Source organism: Mustela nivalis, assembly GCF_964662115.1.
Source record: "Mustela nivalis genome assembly, chromosome: 14".
Classification (NCBI taxonomy): domain Eukaryota; kingdom Metazoa; phylum Chordata; class Mammalia; order Carnivora; family Mustelidae; genus Mustela; species Mustela nivalis.
Window position 1 is genome coordinate 81,851,038 of NC_139033.1, and position 20,823 is coordinate 81,871,860.

Below are 20,823 nucleotides of genomic sequence, written 5' to 3' on the forward strand. Positions count from 1 at the left end.
GGGAAGAAAGCAGTCTGTGAAGCTTCAGCCCAACCCAGAAGTGGTAACTGCTTTCGTGGAAATAAGACCTGTGTTGCCTTCCTCATGCCAGGCAAGGAGTCAGCTGAGCAGGCTGTGGGTTTCTGGACAAGGACAATGGGGAGAAGAAAGGAGTCCTGGAGCCGGCCAGCCTGGCTCAGGTCCAAGCTGCCAGAAGGGCTTTGTCCTAGCACTTGAGCCACGTAAGGTACTCAGGTAACAGGACTGTTTCTTCTAAAAAAGGATACTGCTTTCTAGTCTTCAGATAAAATTTTTTCCATAGGCTTCCACTGATGGGGATTCATTTCTGTAGCTGACACCTCTTCCACTCAAGTCAGAGTGCTATGGATTTATCACGAGGGGAGATCACACCCCCCCCCCATCTCCCATCAAGGGAGTGAGCCTGTGCATCACAGGATGACAGGAATGCTGTCAGAAGTCCGAGGGCTGTTGCCACCACTGCAGCCAGAGGTGGACTATATGCGTGCTGAGTAGAAAGGGGGTGATATCCAAGACCTGGAACCAAAGGGGAGGCATTCCAAGTTTTCAAACCAGGGGACAATGTATCCCAGAGCTTTGGGCAGTGATACACAGGGTCAGTTAGAACCAGGCTCAGCAAACTTTGTCTATAAATGTCAAGACAGCACATATCCTAAGCTGGGCAGGCCACATGGTCATGGTGACAAATGCTAATTCTATCTGCAGCACAAAAGCAGCCTCAACCACACACCAAAGAACAGGTGTGCCTGTGTTCACATAAAGTTATTTACGATAGGTGGCTGGTCTGCCAATCATGCTGAGTCCTGAGTGCAGAGTAGAAAGTGCTAGTTAAGGACAGTGCAGGGGCGCCTGGGTGGCTCAGTGAGTTAAAGCCTCTGCCTTTAACCAGACAGGGTCCTGGGATCTAGCCCCACATTGGGCTCTCTGCTTAGCAGGGAGTCTGCTTTGCTCTCTCTCTCTCTGCTTGCCTCTCTGCCTACTTGTGATCTCTGTTAAATAAATAAAATCTTAAAAAAAAAAAAAAAGGACCCAGGGCAGTAAGCTCACCAGTAAGCTCACTGGTTCAGTGAGTTCTGAACAAGCAGAGATGGCATGAAAAGCAAGGCAGAGAGAAGCCCATTTTTCCAGGTAGAAAGCTTGACAGGGCTTAGTATTCAAGTATTGGACAAAGCTTCAAAGTGACAAGTTTCCTATCCTGTATCAAATGGAAGGTTGGTAAAAACTATGTGGAAGGCAAACTCAGGCCAAAATTGCTGAGCCTACCAAAAGAGAAATAAATATGTTGCCATTTTTCCCCAAAAAATATTCATGGAAATTTTTCTTTAAATTAGACTGCATGGGACATTTAAATTGGGTTTAATTTCTATATGCCTGTGAAATGAAGTAGATTTTAGCAACAGCAATGTTTATGGTAATGCCAATTTCAAATATCCACATAAATTATCAAAATGCCTTGAAAATTTCTACATTTCTAAATCCAGACTACATTTCCCCACACTGATTTGTCACCCAAAAAAGGAACAGAGATTGTTCCAAAAATGTCCTATTCTCTTAAGAAAAATTCTCACCACATATATCTAGTGTGATAACTCAGGAAGGAAGTTCAAAAGGAACCAATGAATATATTATCACTCCGGCTAATTTATGACCAAAGGGCTGGCTGCCATGGAAGGGGGGTATTCTCCAAAAAGGGCATGCTGTGCTGGGTCTGCCGCTGCTGACGGTAAAAACCACTCTGCATCACCCAGTCCTACCTTAAATCCAGTCGGGCACCAATCCACAAATTGGATGGTGCGCTTGGTCTTGATGGTGGCGATGGCTGCGTTGACATCTTTCGGGACCACATCCCCCCTGTACAACATGCAGCAGGCCATGTACTTGCCGTGCCGAGGGTCACACTTGACCATCTGGTTGGCCGGCTCGAAGCAGGCATTGGTGATCTCAGCCACGGACAGCTGCTCGTGGTAGGCCTTCTCGGCAGAGATGACCGGGGCGTATGTGGCCAGGGGAAAGTGGATGCGGGGGTAGGGGACCAGGTTGGTCTGGAATTCCGTCAAGTCCACGTTCAGGGCCCCATCGAATCGCAGGGAGGCCGTGATGGAGGACACGATCTGCCCGATCAGACGATTGAGGTTGGTGTACGTGGGCCGCTCGATATCCAGGTTGCGCCGACATATGTCGTAGATGGCTTCGTTGTCCACCATGAAGGCACAGTCGGAATGCTCCAGGGTCGTGTGGGTGGTCAGGATGGAGTTGTAGGGCTCCACCACGGCCGTGGACACCTGGGGAGCTGGGTAAATGGCAAATTCCAGCTTGGACTTCTTGCCGTAGTCCACCGACAGCCGCTCCATGAGCAGAGACGCGAACCCAGAGCCGGTGCCGCCCCCGAAACTGTGGAAGATGAGGAAGCCCTGCAGCCCCGTGCACAGATCTGCCTGAGAAAAATCACAGACCACGGGTCAGCGCCTGCGGAAGCCACACCGCCGACCTCCAGCGAGCCACGGTCACTCCTCTTTTCCTCTGCAGGACGCTACACGTTCGAATTGTCCACAGCGCACACGCGGGACACTCAGAAGCAAAGTAAGGCGGACATTAAGATGGATGGATGATGGATGCACGAAGCCACCCGTGAAGGAAGACGGGGACTCAAGATTCTGGCCTGGGGTTTGGCCAGAGGGACCTTGAGGTCCCCATCCCCACCTGCCCTCCCGTCCAGGGCAACATCCACAGGACGCCCTCTTACCAGTTTGCGGATCCGGTCCAGAACCAGGTCGACGATCTCCTTGCCGATGGTGTAGTGGCCTCTGGCGTAATTATTGGCTGCGTCCTCCTTCCCGGTGATCAGCTGCTCCGGGTGGAAGAGCTGCCTGTAGGTCCCCGTGCGCACTTCATCTACAAAGAGGATGCGTGGGCCACGTGTCTTTCAGGCCTGTTGTTAACTCACCAAGAGGGAGGGATTCGGGGACCCGCCGCATCTACCACGCACATGCTGGGCCTTGGGGGTCAGCAGTGTCAGTGTCTCACAGGAAATGTCTCTCTGTGACGTGCAGACCACAACTGCGATCTATGGCCCTAGCAGGGAAAGTCAACTGGAGGTACAAAGTCCAATCTGACTGGTTCCCAAAGAAGGGAAAAAGCTCACACCTGCACACACGCGATTATTTCTTCCCAGCTGTAGCTACAGCAACAGTGTGCCTAAGAAGCCCTTACATATTAGATAGTCACCAGGTCAGCGTGACTTCTGCCAGGCAGTCCCGACAGGGCACTCTAGGTGGCCTGCGGCTCACAGACTTCAGGCTGACATTCTTTCTCCTCCTGGGTGGCCATGAAAGGTGCGTCTCTTTGCAGCTCTCCCTGGCCATCACCTCAGGCTTCTCAGCTGGTGGATCCCAAGGAATGTTCTCTATTTACCTTCTGCCTAAGATGCAGGTCAAGACCCTTGTGCACCAGCAACACCTTGTGGGCAGCGTTAACGAAGGACCCGTGACCAGGCACCCTGCACCCTGGTCTACACAACCACCTGCCTGGGTCTGAGAGGGACTCGAGTGAATCTATTACCAGTCTCTTTTTCCTGGATATTAGGTTCTCCTGCATTAGGAGCCTCGGTGCCAAAGACACTTGAAGCACTCCCCTATAGTTTGTCACCTAACACAGTCACAGGCATATATTCGTGTGTCCCATCCTTTCTGGGGAAGGATTCAAAGGAGCACAGGGGATGTGGGTGGGGCTTTAGGGAGACTCTCTCACTGTCCCAGGAAAGCTGCCCAAGTGCCCCAGTACCTACCGACCACGGTGGGTTCCAGGTCCACAAACACCGCCCTGGGCACATGCTTGCCAGCCCCAGTCTCGCTGAAGAACGTGTTGAAGGAGTCATCCCCACCGCCGATGGTTTTGTCACTTGGCATCTGACCGTCAGGCTGAATTCCATGTTCAAGGCAGTACAGTTCCCAGCAGGCATTGCCGATCTGGACACCTGCCTGCCCCACGTGGATAGAGATGCACTCGCGCTGGGAACCAGAACACAAACCTTGAGACCTCCTTGTTTTTAAGGTAATCGATGCTATATGGCCTGGAAATGAGACCTAATATCCTAAGTTAGTATTTGTAAAATATTCTGTTGTCTTTTATTTAGATTGTATTTATGTATTTGTCAGAGAGAGAAAGAGAGGGTGAAAGCAAGCAGGGGGAACAGCAGGCAGTGGGGGAGAAGCAGGCTTCCTGCTAAGCAAGGAGCCAGATGTGGACTCGATCCCAGGACTCTGGGATCACAAGCTGAGCCAAAGGCAGATGCTTCACCCACTGAGCCACCCAGGTGAGGCTCAGTTGTCTTAAGATCTCCTCAGACACATCCCATGAGCTTTCAATAATAATTTTATATCTGAACACTTATCTATCCAACATGGACAGACATACACTTAAACTGTGAATAGTAATAGAGTTACTATAATTAGTCTTTCAAGCCATCGGTAAGTAATGTAACAAGTAGAAACCACGGCTTAGAGGGGCACCTGGGTGGCTCATTCTTTAAGTGTCTGCCTTCAGCTCAGGTCATGTTCCCAGGGTCCTGGGATCAAGCCCCATATCCGGCTGCCTGCTCGGTGGGAAGCCTGCTTCTCCCTCTCCCACTTCCCCTGCTTCCCCTTCCCTCTCTCACTGTCCTTCTGTCAAATAAGTAAATAAACTCTTAAAAAAAAAAAAAGAGGGGCGCCTGGGTGGCTCAGTGGTTTGGGCTGCTGCCTTCGGCTCGGGTCATGATCTCAGGGTCCTGGGATCGAGCCCCGCATCGGGCTCCCTGCTCCGCAGGAAGCCTGCTTCCCTCTCTCTCTCTCTCTCTCTCTCTCTCTCTCTGCCTACTTGTGATCTCTGTCTGTCAAATAAATAAATAAAATCTTTAAAAAACAAAAAAAGAAACCATGGCTTAGAACATCATAAAAAATATATGAAATAACAGTTTAAGACTTTATTTATTTATTTGAGAGAGAGAAAGAATGAGGGAGAGAGAGCATGAGAGGAGAGAGGTCAGCAGGAGAAGCAGACTCCCTGCTGAGCAGGGAGCCCCATGTGGGACTCGATCCCAGGACTCCAGGATCATGACCTGAGCCAAAGGCAGTTGCTTAACCAATAAGCCACCCAGGCACCCCTGAAATAACAGTTTAAAGTCACTGGACAAAAGACAGTGATTCAAGCAATGTAAGCCTTAGCACTGCCCCTGAAGACTATGGGGAGTTTCCAGGCTGCATGAGGGAGTAAGGGTGTGGTGAAGAAACCTAAAGCCCTGGGACCTCCCTGAATTGAGAGAGAATTTAGTGTTCAGGGAGGCCAAAGCATCTAGAAATGATGGTGCTAACAGTGGTGGGGAGAAAGCTGCACAAGGAGCCTTGAGGATGTCAGCAGAGAGTCCCACTTGAGTCTACAGCAGAGCAGCACTCAGCACCCATGTGTGAGGGACTCCTGAGCTCCCGTCAGTCATGAAGGAAAGGCCTCCTAACTCACAAAGCACCAAAAGGAGTCCTCAGTAGTAGGGCCAAATGAGACCTATACTAAAGGCTGTTCGGAACTCACCTAAAGCTTAAAAGCACGCCTCAAAAGGATCAAATTATCTCTAGGTATTTAATAGCATCCCAGAAGAAAGCCTAAGAATAGTTAAGGCAATACAAAAAACAAACAAACAAGCAAAAAAACCCAAAACAAAACAAAATTAAAAAACCCAAAACAAAAAACATAAACCCTAACACCCAACAATTTAAAATGTATAATGTCAATCTAAACTTACCACGTATAAACACACACAGAGACACAGAATATATAACCATTCATGAAAAGAAAAAGTAATAGATACAAACAGACTGAATTAGTCGATGACAGAAATAGCAGAGGAGGACATTAAAATAACTATCATGTAGGGGCACCTGGGTAGCTCAGTTGTTTAGCATCATGCCTTTGGCTCGGGTCATGATCCTGGGGTCCTGGGATCAAATCCTGCATCAGTCTCCTTGCTCAGCGGGGAGCCTGCTTCTCCCTTTCCCACTCCTCCTGCTTGTGTTCCCTCTCTTGCTGTTTCCCACTGTCTCTATCAAGTAAATAAATAAAATCTTTCTAAAAAATTGCTATTACGTATCCATATCTCAGGAAGGTAGAAGAGAAAATGAGGAGAAATATAAAAAAGACCTATATCAAACTGCTAATGATAAAAGGAATGCCTGAAATGCAAAATACACTGGATGGAATTAATAGCTGATTATATAATAAAGATCAAAATATGCGGGGTGCCTGCATGGCTCAGTCGTTTGAGCGTCTGCCTTCAGCTCAAGTCGCATGATCCCAGGGTCCTGGAATAGAGTCGCATATCAGGCACTCCGTATCAGGCTCCCCATCCATCGGGAGGCCTGCTTCTCCCTCTCCCTCTCCCACTGTTTGTGTTCCCTCTCTCGCTGTCTCTCTCTCTGTCAAATAAAAAAATAAATCTTAAAAAAAGATGAAAAGATATGCAGATAACATAAAAGTTCTAGAATATAAGTGAATGCTTACAGAATATATGAATATACTTAATGTGACTGAATTATACTTAAATGGTTAAAATGGTAAATTTGGGGGCGCCTGGGTGGCTCAGTGGGTTAAGCCGCTGCCTTCAGCTCAGGTCATGATCTCAGGGTCCTGGGATCGAGTCCCGCATCGGGCTCTCTGCTCAGCAGGGAGCCTGCTTCCCCCTCTCTCTCTCTCTGCCTGCCTCTCCATCTACTTGTGATTTCTCTCTGTCAAATAAATAAATAAAATCTTAAAAAAAAATGGTAAATTTGGTGCCATGTGTAATTAACCACAACAAAAGGTGATACTCAGCTAGAAAAAGCAACCGTATTGATACATGCACCATGGATGAATCTCAAAACAATTATAGTCTGTGAAAGAATTCAAACTCCAAAATATGAACTCAATAATCCCATATATAGAAAATTCTAGAAAATACATCTAAGTAGATTAATAGTGGAGCAAGAGTATCAAGTGGGAGGATTTTCAAAGGAGTAGAAGGAAACCTCTGGGGGTAATGGGAGTTTTTTTTTTTTTTCTTCACTGAGGTGATGGTTTCATGGATTATCAGTATGTTATTAAATGTTAAACCTTAAAAAAAAACCCCAAGAAACCAAGAACAGAGGGAGAGCCTCAGCACTGTTAAAAGATCAGTGTTTTTCATCAAAATCAAAAGCTTCTGGGGGCACCTGGGTGGCTCAGTGGGTTAAGCCGTTGCCTTCGGCTCAGGTCATGATCTCAGGGTCCTGGGATCAAGTCCCGCATAGGGCTCTCTGCTCAGCGGGGAGCCTGCTTCCTCCTCTCTCTCTCTGCCTGCCTCTCTGCCTACTTGTAATCTCTCTCTGTCAAATAAATAAATAAATCTTAAAAAAAAAAAAAAAAGCTTCTGCACAGCAAAGGAAACAGTCAAGAAAACAAAGAGGCAACCCACAGAATGGGAGAAGATATTTGCAAATGACAGTACAGACAAAAGGTTGATATCCAGGATCTATAAAGAACTCCTCAAACTCAACACACACAAAACAGATAATCATATAAAAAAAATGGGCAGAAGATATGAACAATTCTCCAATGAAGACATACAAATGGCTATCAGACACATGAAAAAATGTTCATCATCACTAGCCATCAGGGAGATTCAAATTAAAACCACATTGAGATATCACCTTACACCAGTTAGAATGGCCAAAATTAGCAAGACAGGAAACAACATGTGTTGGAGGGGATGTGGAGAAAGGGGAACCCTCTAACACTGTTGGTGGGAATGCAAGTTGGTGCAGCCTCTTTGGAGAACAGTGTGGAGATTCCTCAAGAAATTAAAAATAGAGCTTCCCTATAACCCTGCAATTGCACTACTGGGTATTTACCCCAAAGATATAGATGTAGTGAAATGAAGGGCCATCTGTACCCCAATGTTTATAGCAGCAACGGCCACGGTCACCAAACTGTGGAAAGAACCAAGATGCCCTTAAACGGACGAATGGATAAGGAAGATGTGGTCCACATACACTATGGAGTATTATGCCTCCGTCAGAAAGGATGAATACCCAACTTTTGTAGCAACATGGATGGGACTGGAGGAGATTATGCTGAGTGAAATAAGTCAAGCAGAGAGAGTCAGTTATCATATGGTTTCACTTATTTGTGGAGCATAACAAATAGCATGGTGGACATGGGGAGTTAGGAGAAGGGACTTAGGGAAAATTGGAAGGGGAGGTGAACCATGAGAGACTATGGACTCTGAAAAACAATCTGAGGGGTTTGAAGCGGCAGGGGGTGGGAGGTTGGGGGAACCAGGTGGTGGGTATTAGAGAGGGCACGGATTGCATAGAGCACTGAGTGTGGTGCAAAAATAACGAATACTGTTAGGCTGAAAATAAATAAATAAATAAATAAATAAAGTTATTCTGTAAACTAAAAAAAAAAAAAGATCAGTGTTTTGAAAGACTTGTTCTACTGTCTAGATTTCACTGCATTCAGAAGTTTAATCATGTAATTGACAGTTTTCTAAATTAAAATTTTACAGAAATACTAACTGGCACATAATTACAACACAACAACAGATATAATTCTATTGAGTTAAAAAATACATTAAAAATACATAAATATAAAAAATACATAAATGTTAGGGGCACCTGGGTGGCTCAGTAGGTTAAGCCTCTACCCAGGTCATAATCCCAGGGTCCTGAGATCGAGCCCCTCATCAGGCTCTCTGCTCAGAGGGGAGCCTGCTTTCCCCTCTCTCTCTGCCTGCCTCTCTGCCTACTTGTGATCTCTCTCTCTGTTAAATAATGAAATAAAAAAAATCTTTAAAAAATTCATAAATGTTAAACATCATCGAATTACAGAATTTGTTTTATTTTATTTTATGACAATGATAAGTCAATAAAACTAAAAAAAGGTAAAATAAAGACTTTGTCAGACGTTCAAAAACTGAGGGAATTAATTATAAGCAGATCATTACAACAAGAAGTGTTAAAAAAATTACACCAGACAGAAAGAAAACATTAGATGGAAAACTGGAACTACGCAAAGCAACGAAAAACACCAAAACAACTAAAGATTTGGGCAAACATAAAAAAACTTTTGTTGAATTTTCAAAATAGAATCAAACGTTAAAGCAAAATCAGTGATTTACTGTGGGGTTTATAGCTTGTATAAAATTAAAATATGACCAGCAGTACCAAAGAGGCAAGAAGGAGGAATGGAAGTATATGGCTGGGACATGGTATTACAGCACTTAGGGGTCCACTGCGACAGACTGAAGATGTGCTTTATAACCCCCAAAACAACCACAAAAAAATTAAACGAAGTGGTATAGCCACAAAGCTAATAAAAAAGATAAAATGGAATCATAAAAACAATCCAAAAGAGGCAGGAAAAGAGAGGAAAGAGGGAACAAACAGGAGATAAACAGAAAAAAAATAGCAACCTGGTAGATTTAAACCCAACCACACCACTAATCACATTAAACAACATTACAAATTAAATGAAAATACCAGATTAACAGGCAGATTGTCAGAGAAAAAGCAAAACCTAACTATTAGCTAATTGCAAGAAGCCCAGAGACTGTTTCCAAAGTAAAGGATGGAAAATAATATACTGTGCTAAGGCTAAACCAAAGGCAAGCTAGAGTGGCCTGATGAGCAGGGCAGTTTCGATTTAATTTTATTTTCTGCTGACACTGGCTTGCTACTAACATATGGACTGACCTTGGTCTAGCAGGAGGGAGTTAAAATGGATGCGACGGGGCCATCAGGTGTTCCTCCAAGCAGGTTTAGAGGAAACACCGCCCTGGCTGAGGAAGGGCAGAAGGGCTGGGAGGAGTGCGCAGGCACATGGCAGGGCAGTCACATCGCTCAGGCACACGGGAACAAGGTGGTGAGCCTGGAGTCTTCCACTCCGCCACTCGTTTCCCACTTCTCCAAGAGCACCACGGTGGGCAGGAACCCAGAGTGTCAAAGTTCCTGGTATTGTCCCTGGTGAGGGGTCTGCCTGGGTCACACCTGGCTGGACAGCACATGGCTCACAGGAGCCCAGGCAGAAGAGAACACTCAGGCTGGTAGTGGACAGTGTTGGACAGAGCAGGCCAGGACCAACACTGTTGCTTCAAAGCAAAGAATTTTACTAAGGAAAGGGGGTCATTTCATAATGGTAAAGGGGCCAAATCAAGAGGAAGGCACAACAGTGCACAGTGGTTATGTATCATCAGAGTCACCGCTTCTTGATACAGAACTTCGAAATGTACAAAGAAAAACAGAATTGAAAGGTGGGATGGTTGGCAAAGACTTCAACATTCTCTCAATAACTGAATCAGATGGAAATCAGTCAGGGCACAGAAGACCTGGACAACATCATCAACCACACAGACCTAAATTACATTAGAAAACACTCCACCCCGCACAGCAGAATACACATTCTTCTCATATACACAGGGAACATTTGCCAAGCAGACCATATTCTCCGCCAACCATAAGACAAGTCTAAACGAATTCCGAATTATTCAAATAAGAGTTTGATCTGCAGCGGGAGGGGAGAGGAGACCCCTCCCCCAGCAGCCCTGCTCCTCCCTCCCACCAGTCAATCACCATAGCCCTGAAGAGCAAGGCCAAGACCCTCAGCTGCCTCCACCCCCAGCACTCCTGGCAACAAGCCCAGATCATTGTAACCATGGGTATTATTTTCCCATCATCTAATAATGTTCGCATTATAGTTCAGAAATCTCCAGCTAGGGGAGCCTGGGTAGCTCAGCTGGTTGAGTGTCTGCCTTCAGCCCAGGTCAGGATCCTGGGGTCCTGAGATCAGCGCCGAGTCAGGGTGTCTGCTCGGTGGGGAGCCTGCTTCTCCCTCTCCCTGCTGCTCCCCCTTCTTGTACTCTCTCTCTGTCAAATAATAAATAAAATCTTTTAAAACAAAAGTCTCAAACTACTTCCAGTTATTTCTAATTTCCTGACCCCACACTGTAATCTCCCAGCTTTTAGGACGGATGGTCTGAGGCCCCAAATTCTGCTTCTGGCCTTTTTTTTAATAAGTGAAAGACAAGGGACTATATCACAGCGAATAAGTCTAATTCTGATTCCAACCAGACTGCAATAGTGAGCCAAAAAAAAAAAAAAAATTACCTTTAGAGGCAGGGACAAATTCTCCAGAAGGTACTCAACTTTGTGATGAGGCTCAAGGATGCACAAAGTTGGATTTTAAGCAAAATTTCTGCTGCTGGGATTCCCAATAAATTCATCTTCAGACACAAACCCTTCTAATAAACACAAAATACCGAGAATGGCCAACATATATTCACACCATCTTGCCACCACCTCCCCCTCCCCAGCGGTTTCCTAATCTAGTTTGTTCAGCTAGGTACTATGAATTTTATTTATTTATTTTTTAAAATATTTTATTTATTTATTTGACAGAGATCACAAGTAGGCAGAGAGGCAAGCAGAGAAAGAGGGGGGGAAGCAGGCTCCCCACTGAGCAGAGAGCCCGATGCTGGGCTCGATCCGAGGACACTGGGATCATGACCTGAGCCGAAGGCAGAGGCTTTCACCCACTGAGCCACCCAGGCGCCCCAGTACTAGGAATTTTAAAAAATCAAATTTCAGGCATTTCAAATTGAGAAGACCGTAACATATCAAGCAACTATGGTGGAAGAGCTCTTCTGATAAATCATGATTCTGATAAATCATAAATCTTTGGACAAATCATGGGGTTTTTCTCTCTTAAGAGGAAGCCTTTGCTAAAAACAATAGCTCCTAAAAATGATGAAATGCGCAAATATCTTCTAATCTTGAAACTTCCTTTTACCTGTATGGTAACAAGATACGTTTCCTTTATATTTGGAATAATTCACCTTTGCAAGGAATTTATTTGAGTAGCTTGATTTCATGCTGTGCAATGACCAGTAAGAGATACCTCAAAACCAAATTTTACAAAAGGAGAATGCAGGGGTTAGTATGAATTATTATATAGTGAATTATTATATAGTTTGTATATATGTATAGTTGTACACACACACACACACACAAAGTTTGCAAGCTACCACAGTAATCGGCAGAGGAAACAGGATGAAGTCTCAGCCTCAGTTAACTGGGAACAAGTGAAACTTGAACTGGACCATGTGAAGTCCTGTCTTAAGACTGTTCTGGCTGCTCTCCACCTAAGGCTGTCCTCTTGGGCACTGCTTGTTTAGAAATACACAATGACAGAGGCGTTGGCTGGGTTCAATTGATGTGCAAACTATTAACGTGTTAATTCAACCAACTACCTAGTAGATCCATGAGTTGAGGATATAAAAATGCATGACTTAAAGGCAGAAGCTTAGCCTGTTGTAGGAAGTCAGGAATTCACATATATTGCCAATAAAAGGGCATCTGATAATATCTACAAAATCACAGCCATCCACTTCTGGCATCGCATATACACCTACACCAGTTAGAAAGGGCACATGCACAGACTGGAAAAAAAATCCAAGTATCCAGCGACCCCAATCAGGTTGTATGATCTGGAGTCACACACTAGGATACTATGCAGCCGTAAACAACAATGCAGATCTTTGTGGGTGGATACCGAGGGCGCTGGATTTTTTCTACAATGCAAAAACAAGGTGCAAGACTGTATACTGTGTGCTACTTAAAAAAAAAAAAGATTTTATTTATTTGACAGAGAGATCACAAGTAGGCGGGGGGGGGGGGGGGGGGGGTTAGCAGGCTTCCAGCTGAGCAGAGAGCCAGATGCAGGGCTCGATCCCAGGGCCGAGATCATGACTTGAGCCCAAGGCAGAGGCTTAACCCTCTGAGCCACCCAGGCACCCACTGTGTGCTACTTTCCGTGCAAGAAAGGGGAATGTAAGCGTATCTACTCGTTTGCTTGGTTTTGCACTAAGAAAACTCGAAGCATAAACCAACCTAAATAAATAAATAAATAAATAAATGCCTTATCTAATGAAGGAAGCAAGATTTTTCAGCATATATATGCGTTTTCTATGATCCTTAATTCAAGACGCTGTAAATACTGCCTATTCCTGTAAGCGCCCTCGTGAGCCCACAGAGTAACAGAGACAAGTCGGCGAATTCGAATGCAGCACCTAGTGGTGCTCCAGGAAGGAAGAGTCTGGAAGGGCGAGGGCAGCGGGCGCAAACCCCCGACCCGCACGCTCCTGGGTAGCACAAGCATCCCAGAATTGCGGAGTCAGGGTCACCCTCGCGCCCCACTGCCACCGGGATCTGCCCCCCAGAGCTCCACGGCCCCCGACACCCCTGCCGAAGCCTCCCGTCATACCATTGTGATTGCCTCCCGGTGGCTCGCTGGATTTCACCTCCTCTCAACGCAATGCCACGCGCCCAACTGCCTGCCCTCCACGCCGCATCGCGCGTCCTGATTGGCTCACTGCTCACGCGAATGTCATTGGCTCCGACCACTGCAGGGGGCGAGTCCCACGTCGGGATCTAAATCGTGATTGACTATTTTCTTGACCTGCGAAATCGCTTTTGATTGGTCATCAGTTTGGGCGGGAAGCGGCGAAGGAAGCTTGTGGGAATGCAGAGGTTGAGTGTCTCTTGGAACATTGGCAGGAAGCTGCCAGGCTAATGCCCAATGAACGACTGTAGAGGGATGGCAGCGGGGCGCCCCTGATTAGGGGGGTGGAGGCCATGCTACCGTAGTTTACATCGCCCGAGCCCCATATGTTCATCTGTAAAATGTAGTCTTCCTACATTTTTAGTTTTATACTTTTACAGGAGTATTGGAAGTGACAAGGGCTGTTAACGGTGAAAGGGTCTTGCATACTTAAGCTTGAGCAGAAACATTTTAGGGTGGTGTTTTGTTTTTTGTTTTTTGTTTTTTTTTTTTTTTTCTTTTTTTCTTTAGCAGCCTTTTACTGATGCTGATGTTAAAAACCTGGGCTGGTAAGAATCTTTAAGTCCTGGATCTCTCAGGGGCAAATGTAACTGGACTTCTGCAAGAAGAGGAGATGATGTGGACCACATGATAGGTTCCCTGCGGGAAGTGGCTGGGGAACTCTAGGAAAGAGGGAAAGATCAGTTCTGCCTTCTAAGAGACAGCATTTATCTAGGTCTCAAAGAAAGTATCTCGAGTTTTCCAAGCAGCAAAGAGACCTAGATGGCATGGGCAGAGAGGGCCTGGGGACAAGGAGGTCTGAGAGTTGCAAGGTTCAGCCAGGAGCACGCGGACTGCGGTGAAGAGGGTAGCATGGAAGGTTCTGGGTGGGGCCAGCATGACTGTGGCCAGACCAAGGAGTTTGGCTTTACTGGGTGGGTTGGAAACCAACCACAGGTGCAAACTGGATTGGCCAATTAGGGAGTGTATAAGACCACAGGGTGAGGATAGGGGCAGGAGACCTCACATTGCAGAAAGCGAAAGAATTACCCACCCACCCACTCACACACCTTAGTAAAAGGACAGGCAGAGTTTGCAAGGTTCCTAGAAGGGAGTTTGATGCGCTAGATTCACTACCCCATTCTTGCTATTGCTCCGTGGGAAAGTCTGTATTTACCCTGCAGAAGAAAAGAGCCCCTTCTCTTGGTTCTTCTAAGTACTACCTGAATGAAGTAGAATTGTCATATGGAAGACCGGACCAAAATGGAGTTAAATACTGAGAATATAAATAAATAAATACAAAGTATGTATAGTAATATAAACATAGAATACATTATAATAATTTATAAATTAATGTAAAATTTTTCAAAAACACAGATGCAAAATGCAGATTTCCTGCCCTGCCTACCATTTCAAGGTCCGTTGAGGTATGAGGTAATGTTCACAATGGCACTTCAAATGGTCTGGGTTTGCAACATGCCCACCATGCATTCAGGGGGAACAGCTGTTCAGCTCCATACTCCTCCCTTGCTTGAGCAGATTTCAGGTAGAGTGTGGTGTGGAGATAAGAAGAATTAGTGTGTTGAGAAGCTCAGTGTGGTGTACTGAATTAAGAACAGGTATGAGTGCCTGGCTGGCTCAACCAATGGAGTGGCTGGCTCAACCAATGGAGCTCATGACTCTTGATCTTGGGGTGGTGAGTTTGAGCCCCACATTGGAAATGGAGCCTACTTTAAAAATTACAAAAAATTAATAAATACTTATTTGTTACTACTTTCAGATTCCAGAAGGTCAGAGGTGCAATGTAGTGGTAACAGGATTGGGGTGTGGGACGAGGAAGGACAAGTCCTCTGTCTAGGGTCACAAAACATCAGGAGGTAGAGATCAGGGTAGCAAACACCTTTTACTCATAGCGTGGTTAGGATGGAGGTCACTAACTTTTCCCCAGACTTAATTCTCAGTAAATATTTTTATGTTTTAGATATATATACATATTTTAAAGATTGATTGATTGATTGATTTTCACTAATTATTAACAATGACAAGAATCTTCCCATGTGCTTACTGTTGGGCTGGCAGGAAGGGGGCTACCAAAGATGGCGAAAGTTCCCGCCACAAGACCTGAGCTGGGACAGGAGAACAAAGGCCCAAGCAGGAATCTGAGACCCCCGCCCCGGGCTCCTGTGGACCAATGGGATCCCGATGAGCAGCGGGATATCCAAATAAGGGAAACTTGCCCAAAGACCCCTGAGCTTTCCCCAAGACCTCTTATAAGCCCCCTCCTCCCTGCCTTGGGCGCAACTTCCGCCACTCTGCTTTCCAGAGTGGCCGAACCTCGCCCGAGGGTGCCCATCTCCTCCCGGCGCAACTTTCCTGGCTCCCCTTCTCCTGAGCCCTGAAACTTCGCTGGAGAGCGTTTTTAATAAATCTTGCCTTGCACCCACTTTGCCTGGGGTTGTGTTTATTTCGTCGGAAAACCTTACATTTGGTGCCGAAACCCGGGAAGGAGATTGAGCCCCCACACAGTGGGGAGGCTCTCTCCTTTCCCTGGCTGAACGGGACCTGCCTTTCCTAACGCCACTTCCGAAGCTGTGGTGAGTTTCCCCGATTCCGCGTCTCCTTCCGGGAAGCCCTGCCCTAATCGCGGCTGCGTCAGGGTGGACTCCGCCGGTCACCAGGTGACCTCCGTGACTCCGAGAGGCTGGGAGACGTCCTAACCTCTACGGCAGTCAACACAGTTTTTCCGCAACCCAGTGGTGGACGAGGGGACGCCTTCCTCCAGCCCTCGGGTTGCCCGGCAACGAATCGTGGGGACCTCCCAATCCAAATTCGACCCTAAAACATCCTGGGGGTGTTTTAGGCCTGCTGGCCAATCTTAAAACCCTGGAACTGGACCAGGACCTGCGAAAACGACATTACTGTACTGTCGCTTGGCCACAATACCGATTAGACAATCAGTCCCAATGGCCTTTGGAAGGCACGTTTAACTATCAGATTTTCATGGACCTAAATAACCTCGGCAGACACCAAGGCAGATGGGCCAAGGTCCCTTATGTCCAGCTTTCTGGACTCTGCGCTCTCACCCCTTCCTCTGCTCTCACTGCTCCACCTCTCAGGTCCTCTTGGCCTGCTCCCCTCCCCCTACCCTGCCACCCACTGCTCCCAAAGACTCGGACCTCTCCTCCCCGTCTCCTCTCTCTGAACCCCCGGAGAGCTTCACCCATCCACTGACAAGAGGGCCTCTGGTTCCTCCTCCTCCTCCTCTTTACCGCGATCCTTCACCCCAAGGTCCCTTAAATTCAGGATTTCTGAACCGGCGCTCTCGTCTACCCCTCCTTTTCCCCTCCCCACTCCTATCCGAACTCCTGACAAATTTATCCGCAGTAAACGGGAAACTCCAATCAAAGTTTACTGAAGGTCAAATAGGCTCTTGTTATTTGTTAAAATCTGCTAGCAAAGAGATGACTAGAACTGCTGGTTAATTGTGTGTCTCAGAGTTTTAATGGGTCATTCTTAAGGTAGCATTCAAAGTCTTTGGTAACCGTTAACCGAATGGGATAAAATACCCGAGCGCTGGTCGCCAGAACTAGGTTTACGCTTTTGAAATCTGCTGTTGGTAAACACCTTTTGTGCTTAATTGAATTCTGTTGTAACAGCCGCAGGGCTACTGTTTGAGCTAGATCCTTTCGTAAAGAATGGAAGGGGAGACTGATCACCTCCCATTAGCCAGGGATACCCAAAGGGGAGGGTGTCCAATCTGTTTGAACCTGAAGAGTGCCTGACTGCGTGAATGTGTCTGTGTGGCTCCAGCCGCACTAGGGCTCGAAAGCCCCCCGCTGAGTTAGTCTACCCCCCAAGGGAGGTTGCTGGAGTTGAGGAAGTTGTTTGAGTTCATGCGCCCTTCTCTCTACAGGACCTTTCCCAAATTGAGAAACGTTTGGGCTCCTTTTCGGCCAGTTCTGATAACTATATTAAAGAATTCCAATATCTGGCCCAAGCCTATGACCTCACCTGGCATGATTTACATGTGGTCCAGACCACCACCCTCACCACAGAGGAGAGGGAACGCATCCAGGCTGCTGCCCGGGAGCACGCGGATCAGGTCCAGCTCACTGATGCTGCCATGCCAGTTGGAGCCCGGGCGGTCCCAGATGTAGAACCAGGTTGGGATTATCACGATGGCCAAGATGGCCACTGGCGCCGCGACCGCATGGTCCAGTGTCTCATAGCCGGCATGCGGGCAGCCTCTAATAAGGCCGTTAATTATGACAAGATTAGGGAGATTGTCCAGGCCCCTACGACAACCCCACCATGTTTCTTAACCAGTTGACCGAATCTTTAACCCAGTACACTCACTTGGACCCTGCCTCTCCTGCGGGGGCCACGGTACTGGCTACTCATTTTATCTCTCAATTGGCGCCGGATATACAGAGAAAGTTAAAGAAGGCTGAGGAGGACCCTCAGACCCCCATTTCTGACTTGGTGAAAATGGCATTTAAGGTCTTTAATTCCCATGAGGAGGCGGCTGAGCTTAAACGACAAGCCATATTCCAGCAAAAGGTTCAGTTGCAGACCCAAGCCTTGGTAGCAGCCCTGCGGCCGGCCGGCTCCAGGAGCCAGCAGAGAGGGGCAACCAATCGCACCCCGCCGGGGGGCCTGTTTCAAATGCGGGGCCGAAGGACATTGGGCTCGCCAGTGCCTCAATCCAAAGCCGCCAACTCGGCCTTGCCCTCAATGCCATTTGATGGGCCACTGGAAATCCGACTGCCCTAACCTCGGGGTATCTTCGGCGCCTCAACGTGGGGGACCCCCCGAGACAGTAAGTCCGGCCTTTCAACTGCTTGGATTGGAGGACGACTGACGAAGCCCAGACTCGGCCACCCCTCTCACCCAGGCCGAGCCCAGGGTTACGCTCCAGGTAGCGGGTAAGTCCATCTCTTTTTTGCTGGACACGGGGGCTACCTACTCTGTTCTGCCTTCCTACTCGGGACTTACTCGAACCTCACCAATTACTGTTACGGGGATCGATGGGACCTCCTCCAACCCTAGGGTGACCCTTCCCCTTACCTGTAGCCTGGATGGGTTCCCTTTCTCCCACTCGTTCCTAGTCATTCCTTCCTGCCCGGTCCCTCTACTGGGTAGGGATATTCTCCAGAAACTGAGGGCAACTATCTGTCTCTCACCTTCCTCCCCTCTATCCACCTCAACCCGTCTCATCTTACACCTCTCCACTCCCTCGACCCTCACTCCAGATGACCTACCTACTGTAGACCCTCAGGTGTGGGACACCTTGGAACCCATCATTGCTTCCCACCTTACCCCGGTTAAAGTACAGCTTAAGGATAACTCTAAGTTTCCCTCTCAAGCTCAGTTTCCTATTTCCTTAGCCCACTTCCGGGGCCTGAAACCTATCATAGAATGGCTTAAACGTCAGGGACTCCTGATCCCCATCAGTTCTCCCTGTAACACCCCATCCTCCCAGTACGCAAGCCCTCAGGGGCTTATCGACTGGTACAAGACCTTAGGCTTATCAACGAGGTCGTGGTCCCCCTCCACCCAGTCGTTCCTAACCCTACTGTCTCGCGTTCCCCCAAACACCTCTCACTTTACTGTACTGGAGCTAAAGGACGCCTTTTTCACCGTCCCTTTGCACCCTGATTCCTATTTTCTTTTTGCCTTCACCTGGGAGGATCCTGACATGCATGCTTCTGGACAACTAACTTGGACTGTTCTACCCCAGGGGTTCAGGGACAGCCCTCACATTTTCGGCCAGACCTACAGACTTAACAGCAGTGCGTCCTTAAGGCCAGTACTCTACTACATATGTGGATGACCTCCTCCTCTGTAGCCCCTCCCTCTCGGTCTCCCAAGACGACACCTCCACCCTACTTAACTTTCTGGGGGCCAAGGGATATCAAGTACCCCCCTCTAAGGCCCTCAACATGACCTTAGGGCAGCCCATCATGGTCTACTCTCCACACCGACTCACAGACCTCCTTAGCCACCGATCTCTGGCCCATCTGACTCCTCGTCTCCAGCTATTCCATCTGCTATTTCTAGAGAACCCCCATCTCTCTCTACCTCCCCCCACTTAAACCCTGCAACTTTACTGCCTATACCCTTGCCAGATAAGGGGTAGATCTACATCCAGGACAGGATTGCCCTGCCAGGCAATCTGGTGCACACCTTGATTACTGACATCCACCAATCCCTCCATAGTGGCCCATAGGCTCTCCACTAATTTCTTCAGCCATTGTTCTATCATCCTTCCTTATCTAAGATAATCAAAGTTGTCCACAGGGCTTGCAAAACCTGTTCCGCCGTGAATTTACAAGGAGGAATCTGCAGACCAGGGCCTAACCAACAGCTCCGAGGGCATCAGCCGGGGGAAGACTGACACCTGGACTTCACTCCCATGCTTCGCCATAAAATACATTCACAGGCTGGATCGAAGCATACCTCATGGCCCGGGAAACAGTGGACGTAGTGGCTACAATACTCATCGAGCGCATCATCCCCAGGTTCGGATTGCCCCAGACCCTCCAGTCGGACAACGGACCTGCCTTCATCTCCAGTGTAACCCAACAGGTAGCTGAAAGCCTCACATAACCTGGAAACTTCACATCCCATACCACCCACAGTCATCGGGTAAGGTAGAAAAGGCCAATGGGCTGCTCAAAGCCCAACTCACCAAACCTACCCTAGAAACCCATCTTTCCTGGCCTACACTTCTGCCTATGGCTCTCACCAGACTCCTGGCTACGCCCCGTGGGTCTTCAGGCTTAAGCCCATTTGAATTACTATATGGCCGGCCCTTTCTTAGAAATCATAGCCCTCCAGCCATTTCCCCGCCTCTTTTATCCTATCTACCTTACCTCACTCTACTGTCCTGGGGATACCCCTCCCTATTGACTGGCCACTCCCCAACTTCAGGGCCACAAATAATACGGTCCATAAGGGCCCCATCGGGGGAAACATATATATTATTAATGTGTCCTCCCTTACCACCGCAGCTGCCATATCACTAATTCCTCCCTCCAGTACTGTACTCCCTCGGGAATATTTCTCTTGTGCCCTCCGGGAATCTATCACTGCCTAACCACTAATGACTCCCTGGGCTGTATATTCATTCTACTATCTCCTTCTACCACCATCTACTCTGAATCCCAGCTGGGGTCCATCCTATTTCCCCAACACCATGGAGGAAGGGCTGCCTTCCTCCCATTCATAACAGGGGCAGGAATAGCCACAGGGGTGGCAACTGGAACAGCGGAGATAGGAACCTCCATAGACTTTTATTACAAACTCTCCCAAGCTCTGAATGATGATATGGAATGGGTTGCTGACTCCCTCACAGCCCTACAGACACAAATCACCAGCCTGGCAGCCTTAGCTCTACAGAACCGACAGGCCTTAGACCTTCTGACCGCCGAAAAAGGGGGGACC

The 20,823-nt window shown here is 47.6% G+C and overlaps 1 protein-coding gene across 2 annotated transcripts in view; it reads right to left on the reverse strand.

Annotated features, from left to right (window-relative positions):
• Positions 1-20,823, reverse strand: part of LOC309847420 (tubulin alpha-3 chain) — a 33,440-nt gene that overhangs the window by 419 nt on the left and 12,198 nt on the right. Inside the window, exons 1-4 of one of the 2 annotated variants that reach the window (XM_082697630.1) lie at positions 13,321-13,391; positions 3,803-4,025; positions 2,762-2,910; positions 1,773-2,453 (exon numbers count right to left, since the gene is read on the reverse strand). In XM_082697630.1, the coding sequence (XP_082553756.1) occupies positions 1,773-2,453; positions 2,762-2,910; positions 3,803-4,025; positions 13,321-13,323 (1,056 nt within the window). In that variant the 5' untranslated portion in view covers positions 13,324-13,391. Of the gene's footprint in view, positions 1-1,772; positions 2,454-2,761; positions 2,911-3,802; positions 4,026-13,320; positions 13,392-20,823 lie in introns of those variants that run through there. The other variant, XM_082697631.1, reaches the window with a different exon arrangement.